At 54.7% G+C, this 18,825-nt stretch overlaps 1 protein-coding gene across 1 annotated transcript; it reads left to right on the top strand.

Annotated features, from left to right (window-relative positions):
- Positions 1-7,947: 7,947 nt before the first annotated feature.
- Positions 7,948-10,650, top strand: LINJ_31_1030 (conserved hypothetical protein; the record flags this gene model as incomplete). The annotated part of the gene is made up of 1 exon (XM_001467359.1): positions 7,948-10,650. One exon carries the CDS (start codon positions 7,948-7,950, stop codon positions 10,648-10,650), a length of 2,703 nt encoding a protein of 900 aa, XP_001467396.1.
- Positions 10,651-18,825: the final 8,175 nt, after the last annotated feature.

Here is an 18,825-nt window from a genome sequence, read left to right as displayed (position 1 = left end):
GGCCGGATGTAGGAAACGGAGCGGCCTAAATCAATATCGCTCGAATGCGTGTGTACTTCTCGCAGCAGCGTAGGTGTGCGGGAGGAGTGTGGAGTCGGGGGGGGGGCCAACTCGCGCAGTGGGCCCTGCCGCCTGCTGCCTGCTGCCCGCTGCCAGGTTTGCGATTTAGGCCAGCCTCACCAGACCTCATTCCTGCCGCCCTCCTCACATATGCGCTTGAGCAAACTCTGAGTTGTCTCTCCGAAAGACACAAAAAATGCTTGCTGTCGCGCGCGTGCTTTCTTCTGGCGACCCCACACGATCTGCCGCGTCTGCCTTTATCATTGCTGTTCTCGTCGTTGTGTATCACGCGCAGTGCGGCTGGCTTCGACGCACCAAGAAAATGCTGCACGCCTCCCTCCTTTGTGTGCTCGAACGCGTTTTGTATCGTAGGAGGCCTCGTTCTTTTTTTATTTCATGCTCTTCTGCGTCTCCTCGCGGACTGCAGCGGGTAAACACGTCATCGCGTCACGCTCCCCGTTGGCGTTTTGTGCTCTTTATCGTTGGGTCTTTGCTGTGTGGTGGTGTCGTCCTGTCCCCCTTTCGCTCCCCACCTCTCTTTTTTCTTTTCATTGCTTTTTTTTTTCCATGGGGAATCTCCCTTCCTAAGTCCTAATGTGACTTTGGAGCAGCTACGTGCCTGCCGCGGTGGTGGCATTTGCGCTGTGGCGCGAGAGAATCGACGAGATGCCTACACAGCGTTGTTGTGCTATCATCTTCTTTGCATGCCTTTTTTCACCCTTTCTCCAGATACCCGCGAGTACTGCACATCTAGTACGCCACACTCTCTACTTCAGTGGCTGTGTCACACGTGACAGCGCAGACATGCCATATGTAATCCTCTGGCATTGTTGCCTTTCCGTCGTGCTGGTTGCAGGTTTTCGCATTCGTGCCCCGCCTTTGTGTGAGGTGGAGCCTCTATCCTGCCTCTATGCTCCTCTTCGTTTCCCCTCCTTCAACACTTTCTCCATATGGTTGCACGCGCGTATGCATCTCTGCGCGCACGTGTGCCACTGTACCCCGCTACGTCATCCCCCTGGACACTGTGGCACACGACACCAAACAACCACAACGACCTTCAACAAAAACAAATACACCGCATCCTCTCACACCGTGCACACGTGTACACTCGTCTCTGCTCAATTTATCCGACACAATAACCGCGAACAACAACAACGGTTTGCACGGCGCATATACACAGGTAAAATTACTGCTCCGAAGAGAAACAGGTGACACAACTCCCTCTCCCTCTTGCCTTTCTCCCTCGTACCTCGTACTTCTCACTCCCGCACTGCATACTAGTCTTCTGCTCTACGCCTCTTTCTCTCCTTCACAAATCGTCCGCGAACGCCATCGAGGTACTTCGTCCCTCTCTCCTCTGACACATCATCGATCAAAATAGTGGAGGCTTACGACACACATACGTGATCATCATCTCCGTTTTTTTTTTAGTTGTTGTGAGTGCTCTTCCTTTGTGCGCTACCTCCATTTATCTCTCTATCTCTCTCTGTTCCCTGCGCGTGTGCGTGTTGTGTTGTCCAATCCTCCCTCTTTCCCTCCCTCCTTTCCCCCTCTCTCCGTCTGGCTCTCTTCCTCCACGTGCTGAAAGGCGCTGCTTGAAGGATTTTTTTTGTGTGTGCTTGTTTGCGTTGTTGTTGCTGTTCGTTCGTGTGGCCGACCTTTGCCGTGCCGCCGTTCCTCCGTCGCTGCGATTCACATCGTTTTCACACACACACTCTCTCTCACTCTGCAGAAGCACCGAAGGAAACATTTGCGGACAACGACCTACATAGAGACCGAGGGAGAACGAGGGCGTGCAGAGCAGCCAAGCATAGCTCACCTGCTGCACTTTTCATTCTCTCGGCCCGTCGTTTGGTCCTCATCATCTGTGCGCGTCTTCTCCTTCATCAGCACGGCTCGAATTTCAGAGAGTTACAGAAACAGAACGACTGTACAAAGACAGATACGCGGAAAACAAGTGCTCGGCTGCTACTCATTTTTCGCCGCTTACAGTCTTTTTCGCACTCTCGGGTTTCGCTTCTGCATACGTGCACCCCTGCCTGTCTCTGTGGCCTCTGCGCGGGTGCGCTCTCTCGTTTTTGCCGCTCTTTACCTTCTACTGTACATAGGCGTCCTTTTTCCAATTCACGTAGCAGTAGTGGCAGGCAAGCAGCGCAAGAAAAAAAAAGAAGATACACCACTGCGCACGCCCCCTTCTCTACCCCCACTTCTGGGTGCGTGTGTGTGTGCGTCTCACCCTCTCTTTATTTTTTGTTTCTTCATTCCCAGTCTTCTCTGTTTCTCCTTGTCGTTGTCTTGGCGCCTCTCCTTGTCTCACCTCCCCTCACCTTCCCTCACCTTCCCTCACCTGTTGCTGTGGTCGCCCCCCTCACCCTTTCGCCGCGTCCTTCCATCCATCTCTTCTTGAAGTTTGTGCGCGTTGTTTTCTTTTTTTTTGTGTGTGCGCGTGCTGCCGCTGCTGCTCTTGTAGACCTTAGTACTCGTAGGGAGAAAGTTTTTGTAGTGTAGTTTCTCTGTCTTTGTCTGTATAAGCGTGCCAATCCTCCTCCTCCTCCTCCCCCTCTCACAACTCACTTTCCTCTGTCTACGGCTGAAGCAGCACCTCACCTTGTTTGCCAAAACAACAAACAAAAACGGAGTAGCGCGAGAGCGGTGTAGTGAGGGAGATAGAAGGCTGCGCGTGTGCGTATTTTGCTAGCCAGAACACCGTGAGCCCAGCTTGCGTACCGTATTTTCGTACTCAGCGGCTCTTTTTTTCTTTTTGGCTTTCTTGCCGCGTATTTTTGGTACATCTGCCCCCTCCCTCTCTCTCGTTGTACCCCCCCCCACCACCACCACATTTGCTTGCTCTCCGTCAACACGCGATAAAAGTGTATCGTCGTAGTGTTGTTGGCGCTGTCACCTCAGCTCGTCCGATCGCCACTCCCTCCCGTGCGCATTCGCTTATTCTTTTTTGTTGTGCTCACACTCTTTGTTCGCTCTCTATCTCTTGACCCTCTTTCCTTTTCACCCACAACGGATGTGTGCACGTCTGTGCGCGTGAGTGCGTCACCGTCTTTTCCCACGCCTCCTCTGTTTCTCCTTTTCTTCCCGTCTTCGCTTTCTTGTCGCTCGGGTGCTGGTCTGTTTCATCCTCCAGCCGCGGCGTGTTTTCTTGTTTTCGTTTTTGTGGTGTTGTTTCTTCACGTGCTTGCGTGGTCGCTTTCTTTGGTGCCCCACCGCGCCACGCACACACCCTTCCTCCTTTTTTTGTTCTGTCTCTCTTGCACTTCCTCTTCTTTATCTGCGTTGTGTTTTCTTCACCTACATCTTCCTCTTCGCCTTGTAGTCACGCGCATCGACGGTGAAGCGCGGCAGGTGGGAGCGAGTGAGCGGGAGAACAAGGAGTGCACCGCGAACGGCAACAGCTTTCGCGAGAGGACAAGAGACAGCAGAGTGGTGCGCTTCGAAGTGGTCGAAGCGCGCTACATCGATTTCCTCGCGGCTCCTTCATTTTCTCTCTCGCTCTCTTTCCTCGTGCGGTGTAGCGCGGTAGTGTATTAAGCGAATCAAGTATCCAGCTCTTCTCACCCGTGCCCCTTTTCTGTTCTTTTTCACAGACACACACACACACACACACACCCTTTCTTTCTTTTTCGTGTTGCTCTTGTTTTGCTTTTAGGAGCCTCTCATCATCTTCTCTTGTACCTCATCTACCTTCTTTTCACTCGTTGGCCGAAGCCGCGCTACCGCTGTCCCCTCTTCTCCCTCTGCCGTTTGTGCCTCTTTCAGCTCATCACTCTTGTCGTCATCTGTCCTGCTTCTTCGCGTTGATCTCTCTTTTTTTGCCCCCCCCCCCCTCCTGCTGTCGTTCTCGCCGTGCATGTGCGCGTGTGCGTGCTGTGGATTGTTGGATATCTTCTCTCTTCTCCCTCTCCAGTAGCCTGTAGGATTTGCAGCGGTGCATTGCGCGCTGCGGCTTTTGCTTCTCGAGAGGCCGTCGATCGCCGGCAGCAGCAGCCACAGCGGATAGGATAGCACAGAACAAGGACAAGCACTCACACGCTTAGCACTATTATTATCTCGGTGCGTGTGGGCTGACACACACACACACACACAGACAGAAACACACAGACATCCCTTTCGTTTCTTTCTCTTCCGCGTCTCGTTTTGAGTTCTTCTTGTGCTCCCTCACCGTCGCTCATCAGATTCTTTTAGACATCTGGCCAGCCGCTGTGCCACTGCCGAGAAGCGCGAACACTTTCCTCGCGTTTCACCCACCCTCCTTCTTCTCCTACCCCGTACGTGTCTCGACCACCCGGAGAAAACGAGAAGAAAGAAAAAACATACACACACACACACACACAAACATAGCTGGACTTCAGCGCTTTTTTTCCGTGTGGTCGTGTGCTCCTTTTTGTGCTCTCTCTCTGTTTCCCTACTGCGATACCCACGAGGCATACCTATCCACAGTCCAGGCGCATCGCCGATAAGTGCGCTTGCATATTTTCATTGTATTCGAGGCCTCTTGCACTCCTCTTCTCGTTTATATCTGTCACAGTTTCCGTTTGAAAGGCCTCTTTCTTCGCTTGGATTGCCCTTCTCAGCTTCATCAGCATTGCGCACCAACTGAGACGCACACGCACACGCACACGAAAAAAAAAAACCACGCTCACGCGTACCCGGAAAGGAGACGCGGCACCCAAGGCTCGCCTCTCCGTCCTCCAACCCTTTTTTTTTCCTCCACAGCGTGCTCGCAGCGGAACAGACCAGAGCAGTGTGTGTGTGTGTGTGGATACTCTCCTTCACAGGATTCACTAGTTTTTTTTGTTCCCTTTTTTGTTGTTGTGCAGGGGTTTCGTTGGTTTTCCGATCTACTCGTTTCCTTCTTGTTTGGATACTCGATTCCGCTAGCAGTTGCCCCTCCCTACCCCCTCCTCCCTCCACACACAAACAACAGCAACAGCACGAAAAAAAAAGTCGGCTGCTGCTGCTGCTTTTTTCTTTATTATTATTTTTTTCTTGAATTGACTGCGTCTTGAGTGCGGCGTTTTTCTCGGCGGAGACCACGCTGTCTCATTTTCCAGCCTCCTCCAGTTTTCCATTCGGCTGCGCTACGCATAGCTCTGAGCTTGTGTTTGTCTTTCCCTTTTACGGTGATCTATCACTGTATCGTGGACTGGCGCTTGGTGCTCCTCTGCCTTTCTCTCTCTCTGTGCTGTTCCTTCTTTCTCACTCTTTTGCTCACCGTCTCTTGAACTCTCCTTCTCACAGTGGTTTGGATCATACAGTCCGTCAAACGGAGGCGCAACACTCACAAGGCTAGCAGGCAGAAAAAAAGAGAGGTGAGCTCAAATCACCACACGTCGCTGCGCTTGGCAAGGGGCGCGCAGTTGTTCCTTTTTGGCGTGCCGACCGCCTTTGCATTTTTCTCAGGTGCTTTATCCTTTCTCCCGCCCATCTCTTGCCCCCCTCCCCCCAAACTTCTTTTTTTTTGTGGGCTGTCATTGTCGTGATTCACTTCCTTTGTGCGCTTCCGTTGCTTACAGCCTTCTCGTGTGCATCCTTGCTTCTCCCCCTGACCCGTCGGCAGAACGTTTTTTCTTGTGCTGCTCTTCGCCATTTAGAACCTCTGTCTACTTCGGCTGCCTGCGTGGCACTCTTCATCGCTCCTTCGTGACCTCGGAAGAGAGGAACGCAGCTGTCCCCCGTTTTTCCTCCTCCAAAAAAAAACGAAAAGAAGACAGAAGAAGCAGACAGACAAGTAGAAGGCCACATCGCGTTGCGAAATACAGCCGAGCAAGCACATCTAGGGACCGTTGCAGGTTTGTTTTCATCTCTACCTTCGCCGTTGCGTCCTCGGATCGCTCCTCGTCTCTTGTTCTCCGACATCATCTCTCTCCCTTCTGGACCTTTGCGGTGATATCTTTTTTTTCTTAGTTTCTTGCTTTCTCCGTTTCTCTCTCTTCCTTCGTCCTTCTCGCGTGGCAGCGGAGGCGCAGGTGTTGCAGGCGCTCTCTTCGTTCTTTTCCTCTCTTCTTCCTCGGTTTTTTTCCCACACACACTTCCCTACATACACGTTTTTCCTGCTTCTTTTTTTTTTCGCTTGTGTGTGTGTCGTTGCTGTTGTTGTCACCAGCCGACCCCTCCTTCCATCACGCTAGCTATATCTTTAGCTATCTATTTCCTCTCCCCCTCTCCCCACACAACCTTCCCTTGGTTTGCTGCGTTGCTGCGTTTTTGTTTTGTTGTTCTTCACACATACCCACTCACACATACACATATCCCCCCACCCCACGTCCACACACATATATATCTTAGCTGCATAGAGTTACCCCTCGCTTCCTTTGATTGATTGTTTTTTTTTTTTTTTCAAATTTCTTTAGGTGGTTTGCTTTTTTTTCATGCGCTTTTTTTTTCCGGCTCCTCCGCCTCTTCGCTCATAATACGCTCATCATTAGTAGATCGTCAGCGGTCCGTTCTTTGTTGTGTTGTTGCAGTTCGATCATCTGCGTGTTGGCTTGGCCCCCTTCTTTGTTGGTTTCTCGATTTCGTGCTCGTGTCTCTCTTTCTGTGTATATTTATTGTTTGTTTCGTGGTTTCTTCAGTTGTGTGTGTGTGTGTGTATGCCATAGACACCTACTCTCCTCAGATTCCCGCTACTTCCCTTCCTCTCTCTATCCCACATCCCTCCACTGCACCAAACACGCAGCCGTAGCGGCCGCGTCTTTTTATCCGTAGCGGAAAGCACAAAAACGTGCATCGGCACCAGGGAAACTCTCGGAGCCGCGTCGTCGCGTATACCATCGTGGCGCCTCTCCCTTCCACTGCGTTTTCGCACTCTCTCCCTCTCTGTGAGTCGTTTGATCTTGTGCAAGGCCTGGCGTGCCTTTTCGCTGTGGTGTTTCCCTTTCTCCAGGCTCTTGCTGTAGTCTCTCCGTCTGTGAGGTGGTTCTCGCACGTTTGGGAGCGTGTGGCTTTGTGTCGTGGTCTCTGTCTCTACACTGCGCGCTAGGTTTCTCGCGACACTCTTTCCCTCTGCCCGAAGTAGATAGTACACATACGGCGGCCATTGAGCTCTGACTTGTCGTGGCGCTCTCTTCTCGGTCGATCATCCCGGTTTTTTTTTTGGCGTCTTCGGTTCTTTTTTTAGGAGAGAGACAGGAAAAAAAAAGAACAGCAAACCCACGCTCGCTCGATACTTGCTTGTGCATTGACGCCTTTTCCCTCCTGTGACCATCACCGACTCCTTTCACTTGATCAGTCGTGTTTTCACCACACCCCGCATCGTCACGACATCATACGCGCGTGTGCGTGCGCTCTCGTCTTGCTTCAACGAGCGAGCGTGAGTGCTCCCTCTCCTTCTGCAGGGCTTTCGTTTTGGTTTATTCTGCGTTTCGCTTGCTGTTGCTGCCGCTGTTGTTACCGCCTTCCCTTCCGTATCCCTGTCATATCGTTGCTTTTCTTTTCTCTGGCGCTCGCACTCCCTTTTCGTTGTTGTTCTGTGAAGAGGGAGGCTGCGTTGTTGTGCTTGTGCTGTCACTTCTCTTCCCCTCTTCTCCTTCCCACATTGTACATCTTCGCCCCTTCCTTCTCCGACCTCTCCTCAGACATATATAACTCTCTCTATAATTTCTCCACGGCTCTTGTCGACTCAAGCGTTAGGAGCGGCGCACACGGTCGTGTTTTTTTTTGTTGTTGTTGTTTTGTTCTCCATTGCGGTGCCCTCCCCAGTGCTGGTCGTCACTCGCCCGCTAGTTCTTATTATTATTTTTTTCCATTTGTCGCGTACGCACAACGCTGTGCCGTGCATTCCGTTGGACTGCGTCGCGCGGGCACGTGTGCGCGACATCTTCCTTTTTCACGTGCTCTTGCGCACGCTCGGATAGAGCAACGTCTGTGTTCAGAATGACGTCGTACTTTAGCACTTCTCCTAATGCGAAGCCGGACGAGTTGGCTTCCCCCAGGGCTGCGGCACCCCTCGCGTCTGACGCCGACGCTTATAGCTTCGAGGTCGTGGCAAGTGATTACGTACCGAGTGCACACATGGAGCGAAGCTACCGCCCCGGGCCCTACTCGCCGAAGCCGCTCTACTCCGACTGCAACGCCGGCACGCGATTGCCACCGTTCCACCACGCAGAGGATTGGGCGCCGCTGGCAAGCGTTCAAGCAGCAAGCGGTGGAGCACTTGGCAGCCAAGGCCGCTGCCATATGTACGGCTTCTCTCCTGTGTCAGATGCCCCCAGCTACGACGTGCTACCCCTGAATAACCACAGTCCACCTCTGCCGCCGCCGCCGATCAACGCGGGCAAGGACGTTCTCCTGCACTCGCACAGAGATGGTGGCATGAACCCGTACACGTACCGCGGCCCAAACGCCGACTACACAAGCCGCAAGCAGAACCGGCTTCACCAGGACTTCAAGGCCCTTCCGAAGGAGGAACGTCAGCGTCTGGTGGAACGCGAGGCGGCGACGTCTGACTTGCTGGCCCGCACGGTGCACTTGCGCTTTCTGCCGTTGACGATGCTGCAGAGCGAGCTGGGAGCGATCTGCAGCGAGTGCGGCGAGTACCTGCGCGTCCGCATCTGCGGCAATTCAACGAACAACCAGAACTGGATTTACGGCTTTGTCGAGTTTGCCACCACCGCGGGTGCTGAGGCGATGATGCGGCGCAGCGGGATGGAGCTCAACAACGGGCCGGGTCGCCCGCCGCTGCGGCTCAAATGCAACAGCGCGAAGCAGCCCATCGTTGACCGCGTCTTCCACGACGCTGACCCCACGACTGGCAACCCGTGCATCTTCGGCCTCGGAAACTTCGCCAAGCGCACCCTCGGCGACGCTCTCGAGAGCTACTACAACCTCAAGGAGAAGGAGGCGCAGCAGCTGCAGGACCCAACAGCGACCCCGTTCTCCGCAAGTGTTTCTCCGGGCTTAACGGCAGCTGCGGTTAGGCAGCCAGTTCGGCTGAGCCCTCACGCGCGCGCCTTTCAGCCATCCTCATCGCCGCTTCTAGGTGCGGAGTACCTCGCTGGCGTGCATCATGCCGCTTCTGGTACTGCGACAGCTGCCTCCAATGGCGACCACTGGACTTCTCCTTTACTTCCCGTAGCCGCTGCAGCACGCAAGGCCGACTCTGACGCCGCAAGCACGGACTCCGCAACGGGTATGACTTCGGCCGTCACGAAGCATCACACCACTGGCGCGCAAGGTGCAGTGACGTTCGCGGGCACGCCGCCTTGCGCGACGCACTCACCGAGCCAGGACTACTCCACCTTCAACACGGCAACCTACAGCAGCGGTGCTGCCTCCCACGCGACGCCCGGCCAACCCGCGACCAACGACTCGGTAGCAGCGCGGCGTTGCGCATCCTCCGCCTCCAACGCGGCCGCGGCACCGCTTGAGACGGTTGCCGCGGCGCTCTCGGTGCTATCGGACCGCGTCGGCAGCGCGCTGCCTGACTTCCTACTGCCTCCCTCGAACGCGGTGGCGTTTCCCACGCACTCGGACTTGGCAGGCAACCAGCTGTCTCTGGCGCTACAGAACATGATGCTCACCGGGTCTGCCACGGACGGTGACGAGGTGCTAGAGCGCGGGCGAGAGCTGACGCTGCGGGCTATCGGCCAGGCGCACTGCTTCTTGAATTCTCAACAGGGCTTCTACGACGCGATGGGCACCCTCCGATCACTGGTGGAGCTGCTGGACTTTCACGCCGCGGTGACGGGTGGCGCAGGAGCGACGGGCTCCGGCGACCACACTGCTGAGCTTCCCCAACGCGCGACGCAGCTGCGCCTGCTCGCCAACCTTATGATGGCGCTGCTGTACATGATGAAGCGCAACCTCAGCGACGCCCTCCCACATATCCACGCGGTGGTGATGAGCTGCAACGACATCCCTGTTGTGTGCCTGTGGAAGACGCAGCAGCAGCAGCACTCTGCGCAGCAAAAGGTGACCGGTGGCAAATCGGAAAGGCTCAATGACACGCATCGGTGGCAGGGGCTGGCAGTTGGCGATAGCGTGTACGACAAGACCGAGGAGGCAGGCGACTACGGCTGCTTTGGAGCCCCGGCCAGCTTCCTGGAGGCGGTGCTGGAGAGCATCCACGAGGAGGACAACGTGCACGAAGAAGAAGCCAAGAGCGCTTCAGCGAGCAACAGCAACAACGGTGACACCGCGAGTACCTCGTCCGCTGAGGCGCAGGCGCTGCTTCGGCGTGACCAGAACTTCCATCGCTACGTGCTGAACGTGCTGGTCGCGATTGGCCTCTCAATGGAGGAGGCTCATCCCGTGATCACGCGCAGCGCGTACGCCTTGGCGGCTGGCCGTGCGCGTGACGTGCTGGGTACAGCCTCTGCAGATCTGGACGAGTGCCTTGAGTCGACAGCGCCGAATCCGAACCTGTGCGATCGACTCTACGGCCCCATGCCGAGCACCAGCAACGGCAACGGCGGCAGCAGCAGTGGTGGAAGAAGCAAGCGCGACATCACCTTCTTCCCGCGCGTCTTCTTCACGACGGCGGAGGCGATGCGCCAGGATGTCCTTCGCATGGCGGACACGGAGTTGTTTTGGCAGCGGTTGCCGCCGAAGCAGTGTGTGCAGTGCTACACTGAGTAGGGTGTTTGAAGGAGAAGTGCTAAGCGCCGCTGCGATTATAAAGAGAATCAGCAGCGCTCGACTACCTAGTGGGACAGGCGAAGGTGCCATTACTTCTCTTTCCTTTTTGGAGCTGTTGAATCGTGTTCGTCCGCCTAGCGTGCCGCCCCCTCTCCTCTATCCTAACTATGTTTCTTGGATGCTTGTGTTGCTCTTGTCTTATCCCAAACGCGGTACGCTGGGCCTTCTCCAGCGTCGTCATGTCAATATTGTTTTCTCTGCTCTTGTGCATTGTGTGCCGGTCGCGTCTCTCTCTCTCCACAGCTTCTTACACTCCACATACACACACACACACAGACAAGTAGGGGCAGACGAAAAGACCGCTTTTCCGGCGCGTATGTTCAACTGCTCGTTCGAGCACTTCTTGGCAGGCGCCCCTTGTCGCCTTGTGGCTTCGTCTGTGATGGTGTGCCATTCCGATCCCCATTTCTCTCTCTGCCCTTGTCTGAGAGAGCAACCGTAGCGAGCTGCTTTGTTACCTTTTTCTGCCTTGGCAGGGTGCTTGTATTCCTCGGTTTTATATATTGGCACCCCCTCCTATCCGCTCCGTCTGCCGGTGTACTGTTCGTTCCTGATCCCCCTCTCTTTTTTTCACGCGCACACACCGTCTCTGACACCATCACTCGTTAAATGTAGTACAGGGCGGTGATGCGGTGTGTGCGTGTAGTAGCATCTGTTTTATATTTCCATCGTATTTCTGTCGTATGGTTCTCCAGCACTTCGTAACCTACCCCCTACCTCCTCCTCCCCGCTCTTGTTTGATTAGGAAACTAGCTGTGCCGTTTGCTGTATTATGATTATTATTTTGTTGTCGTTGGTCCTCCCCCTTCCGTCACTGTGTGTGTTTGTGTGTGTGTTTGTAATAGGTGTCTTCTTCTCGAGACGTCGTTGCGTGGTGGCGTTCATCGGTCACCAGGGCTATACATTTTGGTGTCTGGAAGGTATTGACAACAGCAACACACAACAAGACGCACCAGCATTGCCGCTTTCCGCTCTTGGCAGCAGGTGTCGAGGTATGACGGTCGTTGCGGCGAATGCTTGGCTATGCTGTGTGCTTTTCGTTTGTAGGAGCCGTCGTTGGCCCGTCGCGTTGATTGCCTTTCTCCTGCTGCCCGCCTCGGCACAGTCCCTTCGCACGTTTTGTGGTGCGCGCGTATTGTGCAGGTCGCGTTTGGCATGTTTCGTCGGATCTCCCTCCGTCCTCCCTGCACTTGTGTCGCGCCGCGGCGCCATCGCAGACGCTACTTTCGCCTGCCCTCCCCCGCCCCGCCCCGCCCAAATCCGCACCGTCTCTTTTCTCTCTCCTAGACCCGTTGCCCCATGGGCATCCCCTCACGTGTTGCACGTTGCATGTGTATGTGTGTCGCATCATGTGCCGACCTTTCTGGCGTTGTATGTCGATTTCGTGGAGCTGTTTGCTTTCCAATCATTTGTGCTGCACCTGCTGAGTTGCCATCGTCTAGGAGCGCGCGTGCGCATGTACGCGTCTCAAAAAACAAGCAAATGCACGCGGTCGTGTGTGCTTCTCCGGCCCGCTTCTTTACGGGTTTCTGTTTGTTTTCATGTCTGTCTGATCGCTTGCTTCTTCCTAGTTCACATGGTCGATTTCACGTCTTTTTTTCACGTGTCTTCAAATTTTTTTTTTGTTCTCGATGAGGTCCACATGCGTTTTGAGTTTTGTTTTTTATTCACAACTTTTCGTCTTTTCACATGTCTCTCTCTTTTGTTGCTGCATCTTCTCTCCTGTTTTTCACTTCTTTGTTTCATCCTCCCCCCCCACTCCATCACCCGACCCCTCAATCACGCCACCCACCCCTCTGCCTGCACGCCGTCCGCCCAGCCCCCCTGACCTTCTTCTTCTGTCTCACTTCCCCCTTGAGTATTTTCGTAGATTCGCTCGTCCTCTATCTTTTTTTTTTCACAGGGGCAGCGCCACGAAAGGCAAACTGCGGTTTCTCATTTTCGGTTTTTGTTTTCTTGGTTGCGGCTGCCGTCGCCCCTTCTTCAATGGTTGTTGTGGCCGTCTCTTCGTATGGTTTTGCATCCTTAACATCTTCCATGTGCTTCTCTCCGTCGCCATGCTTCCCCCTTTATTTGCATTGCTCTCTCCCTCCCTCCCCGTACGTTCCTCTCTGTCTTGCCGTTGTTGTTGTGTGTGCGTGTGTTTGTGTGTGTGTGTGTGGTGTGTTTTTTTTTTTTGGAGGGTCGTCTTTCTGTTTCCATTCACCGGCAGCCCCTCACATGCGACACGTTCACACACGAGGTGCCGCCCCTTCGCTCGAAAAGCGGTAGAAAAGACAACCGAAAAGACGTAAAGTGGTGCCTTCGCGTACTTGCGTGCGTGTGTCTCCCACTCCTTTCCCGCTCCTACTCCACGTGCTCGTATCCGTTTTCACGTGCCTTTCGACCTGTGCAGGTGTCGAGGTGATGGGGCGATCACCAGCCCCCCTCCCCCGCCTCCTTCTCCCTACCGTATGTCACACGCGTTCGTCTGTGTGGATAAGCATAGACGCTGTAATGCATCCCGTTTCTCTTGTTGCTGCTCCTTTCTTGTTTCGTGCTGTGCTCCCCACTCACTTTTGCAGATTTGCGGGGATGCTGAGGTCGCCATGGACAGCATCTCGCGTATCGTCGTACACGCAATGATGCTACAGCGCTTTTCGCATGTATTGACCGATTACGCAGCCATCGGCCAACGAGTCGAAAACCCTCTCTGCGACGTAACTAGCGTCACCACAAGTGCTACCTGTTTCTTCGGAGCAGCAAGCGCACAAAAAATCCGGAAAAAAGAGAACAGCAGAGGTGGAGACAGGAGCGTGGCTGTCCATGCTGTCTTGCTGGGAATACTTTCTGCGTGTTTTCGAGCGATATGGTCATGAGTGCACGCTTCTTACGTCTCTATGGGACTCGATCGGTATGGCGCTCTTGTTGGGAGCCTTCCTCAGTGATTCCCCTCTTCTGAAAAAAAAAATAAAAAAGAGAGGAGGCGAACGAACTCTTTTTCCTCATTCGAAACGAGCGCTGTGTGAACACACGTGCCGGCTACCTCCCTTCATCACTCCTCCTCGTCGTCGTCGCTTAGCCTCGCTTCTGTTCCGTTTTTGTTTTGTTTTGCGTTGTCTCACGTCTATGCGAATCGAAAGAAGCGATGGTACCCCTCACAGATCTCTTCGCTTTCTCTATATATATATATATATATTTTTATTTCGCGCATGTGCGTGTCTTTCGCGTCATTTATGTTCATTGATCGGCTTGATTTTTTTGTGCCCTTTCCATGAGCTCTCTTGCGCAAGCGTGTGACTTTCTGACGTGTGAGTGCGAGTGTATGGGCGTGATCAGGAATCCCTGTGACATCCATTCATAGCCTCGATGATGTCCACGCACACTCCCTACTCATGCCTTCGCGTCCTCGAGGGTTTTTTTGTTTTCTTTTATTTCCTACATTATCCGTGTTTGAGCAGCCCTCGTGTTGGTTGCCTGATGAGGTGTGCACGATGAGGCAGCAGGTGCCACACCGATATTGTGCGCGGCTTTTCCTTTGTAAGTGTGTGTGCGTGTGTGTGTATGTGAGAAAGTTGCACTAACTTATATATTTTGTCATTTCTTGTCGTACTACCTTTCACATGCTTCTCTCTGCGACTTCCCTCTTCTCTTTTCGATAACGCACTCCGCTCTTTCTATACCTTTTCTCACCGTCACTGTTGTCTTCACATTCCATTGCGACGCCTTCTTTGTGTGATGTGTGTGTGTGTGTGCGTGGGCATGTGCGTTTGTGTGCCTCGTTCGAGTGCCTTCTATTTTTCTGCCCCCCCCCCCTCCCCTCCCTCCACCCTTACTTTATGGCTCGAACGTACGTCTTTTCACCTGCCCCTCCCGAGTATGTGTGTGCGTCTGACTTGGTGTGTAGGCCACGTGCAGCCTCATCGATCGACGGCCTCTTTTTCTCTCTCTCACACACAACTCCTGCGTGCACTGTGATGCGACCGCGAAGAGCACGCCGGATGGGCTGACCGTCCTCCCGTTGCTGTATCCTAACGTCTTCGTTTCCTTTGTTTTGCCTTTTACAGTTTTGGTTGCTCATGTTTCTCGTATTTGTTCGCTCGCGTCCTCTCCTGCCCTCTGCGCTTGCGCACGTGCCGCTCTTTCTCGGGGTCGATGCTTGTGCCGCGTGCCGCCATCGCTGTGACTTTATCGCTCTCTCTCCCAGCCACACGCGGCCCTCGCTTTTTGTGTTTGGCGGATAAAGGCTCCCCTGATGACCGGTGATGCAGTGGACACGCCTCCCTGCGTGGAGGGAAGCCAAAGCAGCGCCCCCTCTACCCCTCTGCCAAACACTGAGCCACCTCCGGTGGTCGCAGGGCCAGGTATCTAGGACGCAGGCGGAGGCCAGGGCAAGGCTTTGCTACGGATGTCAGCGGCCAGGTCGTGGACGGTGCGGTGCGTAGGGCGGGGGGACCTGCGACAGTGGACACGCTGGCGCCATCTGTATGATGGGCGGAGTGTCAGCGTGACTCGAGCGCGTGTCACGAGGCTCCACACTGCCTACTGGTGGACGAAGCCTGCGCCACGCCGAGTTGGACGCACCAGGCAGCGACCAACGTGACAGGGTGCGGCTGCGGAGTGGGGTTAGATGGGTAGAGTATGAGGTAGAGGCCGTGCTCAAACGAATAGGCCAGCACATGGCTGTAGCGTGCGCCTGCAAGGGCTCTGCACTACATGATGAGGGCCTGTCACAGGGCAAGTGGGGTGATAGAGTGGCGTTCGAGTCATGTGTGGCAGCGACTGAGCACGTGGGAGCAGAGTATAGGTGACGGCGCACCGTTACCTTTGCCCTTGCCCGTTTTTCTACACGATCTCCGTCACAGTGGCTAGATTATCTGCCGCGTTGTGTCGCTGATTTTTTTTTTGCGTGCGCGCGTGTGTGTGTGTGGGGGGGGAGGGCTGGGGCATGTGCCGGCCCTTCCACTGACCGTGACACACGTCTGCCTCGGACGAACAAAAAATAGAAGTAAACATATACATAATATCTTATATATATGTGTTGTGTATGGTTTTCATGTTTTATGCATTGCGACTACGTTTTTTTTTTCCGGTCGTTTCCGCGTGTGTCTGTAAATGCCTGACGCGCTTCACAGCGGCTATCGGCTTTTGGAAATTGTCTCTCTCATGTCCGCAACGCTTGCCACTTCTCTTCCTCGCCATTTTCGTCACACGGCGAACTCTGTCTATAGAGTGTCTAAAGTGAGACTTGGTGTAGGCAGAGAATGTTGCAGCATCTGCGTTGCTGGTGCGGTGCACGGTGCTGACGAATGACGAAGAGGGAGGAGACGACACACAGTGTGCGAGGCATATCCTTTGGTTTCTTCTTTTCAGATCTCGCTGGTGCTATCACAGAGGTGTTCTGGTCTATATCTGGGCTTCCCACGCGTACATGTGTGGTCGCTGGTTGGCGAGTGTCGCTCGTTTATCGTGGGGTTTCCCTTTGCCGCTGTATCTGGTGACACGCTGCAGACGGTGGGAGTACTTGTCAAGCATTGAATGCCCCGTATCTATCTATCTATATATATATATACGCAACACAACCGCAAAAAAAAAACGAGTCTCGCTGGCCCCGCTTTCGCGCAGCGTCTCTTTTCTGTTTTTTTTTTGTGGTGGGGCAGGGGGTACACATCAACTGCCGCCCCTCCCCTTATCATGAGTGCCTATCAGAACAGAGAGAGCTTATACACAAACAAAAAAAAATCGCAACGTGAGAACGACGTTTTCAGGCATGAAGAGCGACACGGCACGCATGCACCCACAGAAGAGGACAGCACTACTGTACACGAAGACGACCTGCCTTCATCCTGGTAACTACACGTTCACTTGCTCTCTCTTCCCGTTTCTCTCCGCCACTCGCTCTTTGAGCATGTGCGCCTGCTCACTTGTACGCGAGCGCTTCCAGTCACACTCCCACGCGCCGCTGCTGATGCTGGTGCTTCTGATGCTGGAGCCGCCTACTCCCGGCTTCGCCTGAGGATGCCGGCCACGGCGTGGTGGCACGAGGGCCGCGTGCCTGCTCTGTGGGGCCGCCGGGGGCCTGCGGCCTGGCCTTGGGTGCTGGCTGCGGACTGCCGGTGTGGGCGGGCAGAGGGCTGCGCCAGAGACACTGGCGGGCGTGACGGCACACGCGGGCAGGCCATCCAGGCACGCCTCCCTCGCTCCCCCAGGCAGCAGCGCCGTGGTGGAACAGTCGCCATGATGTGAGAATTCGAGTACTGCGGGCGCACCGCTTCAGCGTTGGTGGGCATGATTGATCGCATCCACGCAACGCACGCGGAGGCCAGGATGCGCACGCGCGAGGAACGGAACGGTGTAAAGAGATGCATGCAAATCAGCTCCAAAGTGCATGTGTGCGACATGTACGGTATCCCCTGCATCCGACCGAGTGGGCTGATGGGGTGCAGATGCCGAAGGCATGACGAGGCCACCCCGAGGTGCAGCATCCGGTCCTCCAGTGTCGCATGTGAAAAGTTTCTACACTGCATTATGTGGTGCCGTGGATCGAGGCGGCTGATGTTTGCCCTTCGACTCTCACGGATGACTGACTTGGGAACCACCAGGCTTGTGCCCCCCTTTCCTTTCGAGTGGTAGTCGCACGCCGCCGCCCCTGGCGCCTGTCAGAAGCGCCGCGCTGCATCTCGACGTGCGTCTTCCAAAGCTGCTTCCGCAGGACCACCTACCTGACACCTATGGTGAAACCGCAGCAGCAAGAGCACAAGGAAATACCGGACTGCCTGCGGCGGAGGCGTTTGCCTGTGGCTCAGGCCCCGACGGACATAGACGTTTCTCCCTCTCGTTTCGGTTGCCGCATGAAGGAAGATGCGCGAGCAGACGCTCATCTCTCCAAATCAGAAAAGAAAGGGGACCCTGTCTGCCGCTGCGATGGCGTGTTTAGGGTTGCGCGTGCGCGCTCTCGTGGCCTCAGGATCAGGTGGCCTGCATGTCCTTCGCTCGTACATGGCTCTTTTTCTCCTACCCTTTCTTTTTCTTTCTCTCTGATCTCTCTGATCTCCCTCATTTCTCCACCGCGCCATCGTTTCCGGCCATCCACGCCTCTGTGCCTCTCTTTGCTCTGCACTGCATAACGCGTACGTTAGTCACCTCACTCTCGTTGGCCCTTCCACTTTTCGCACGCTTATCTGCGTTCTCCGTTGTGCCTGGACAGCGGTGCATTGGCCCTCCTTTTCTTGTGTTTATCGCTTGTCTTCGGACCCTTCCGCCGGACCTGTACGCTGGCTTGGTGTTGTCGGCGTGCGCTTCGAAAAGCATGCGGGCGGTCGGAGACGCTGCCGAGGGTCATACGCGCACATGCACACACGCATACCCATATACCTCTGCGTCTCCAGTCTGTCTGTCGAACGGCTCACTTGGGCATTTCACGCGGGAAAAATAATTTTTCTATTCTCTCTGTGCTTCATCTCTTCGTGTTTGGGTCTCCGCGGCTGCCAAACGTGGGGTTACGTGGAAGGAAGAGAGAGTGCAAGACGGGTGCAGGGGAGATGGGATAAGGGGTAGCTTTCGTCTTTCTTGTCTGTGCGCTCCTCTTCTTTTTCGTCGTCGCTGCTTTCGTGTCCCTCGTCGTTCGCGGAAACTTCGGTCACGAGGAAGGCGGCAGCAACGAGTCAGTAGAAGAGCAACTCATAGAAGAAGTCGGACTGCCCTGGCAGGCTGCCTCTCCTCGGTGCCGCTGCGTGTGACCGTTCGTGTGCGCTCACACGTGTCGGCGCTGCTTTACGGGGAGCCATCTCTGCTTCGCTTCCGTTTGACGCCTTTTTTGATTGCCCCTTTCGTGGTGGCGTCGCCCTGTCTGCCTGTCTCTCTGTCCGTCTGTCTGCCACTGTGTGTGCGTGTGTCTTTTCCAGGCGCTTCTTTTCATTTTCGTGCCTTGGAGGGTTCGAAGGGTCGCAGTGGAAGTTATCGTCGTCCTTACAGGTACTGCCAGAGTATTGCAGAGCACGGACGTGGTGTGGATAGCGTCCCTGCTCCTCTTCGCGGAACTGCAGGCGCCGATAAGGCGCCATCGACCCTTCACTCTTGCTGTGAGCCGCGGGCTGCTCGTCTTTGTTGGTGTTGTCGTCGTTTTGTCACGATCCG

The sequence above is a fragment of the Leishmania infantum genome, chromosome 31 (genome assembly GCF_000002875.2).
Source record: "Leishmania infantum JPCM5 genome chromosome 31".
In the NCBI taxonomy this organism is placed as follows: domain Eukaryota; phylum Euglenozoa; class Kinetoplastea; order Trypanosomatida; family Trypanosomatidae; genus Leishmania; species Leishmania infantum.
Note: the sequence above shows the minus strand (reverse complement) of the source record. Positions and strands in the feature narration are given on the sequence as shown.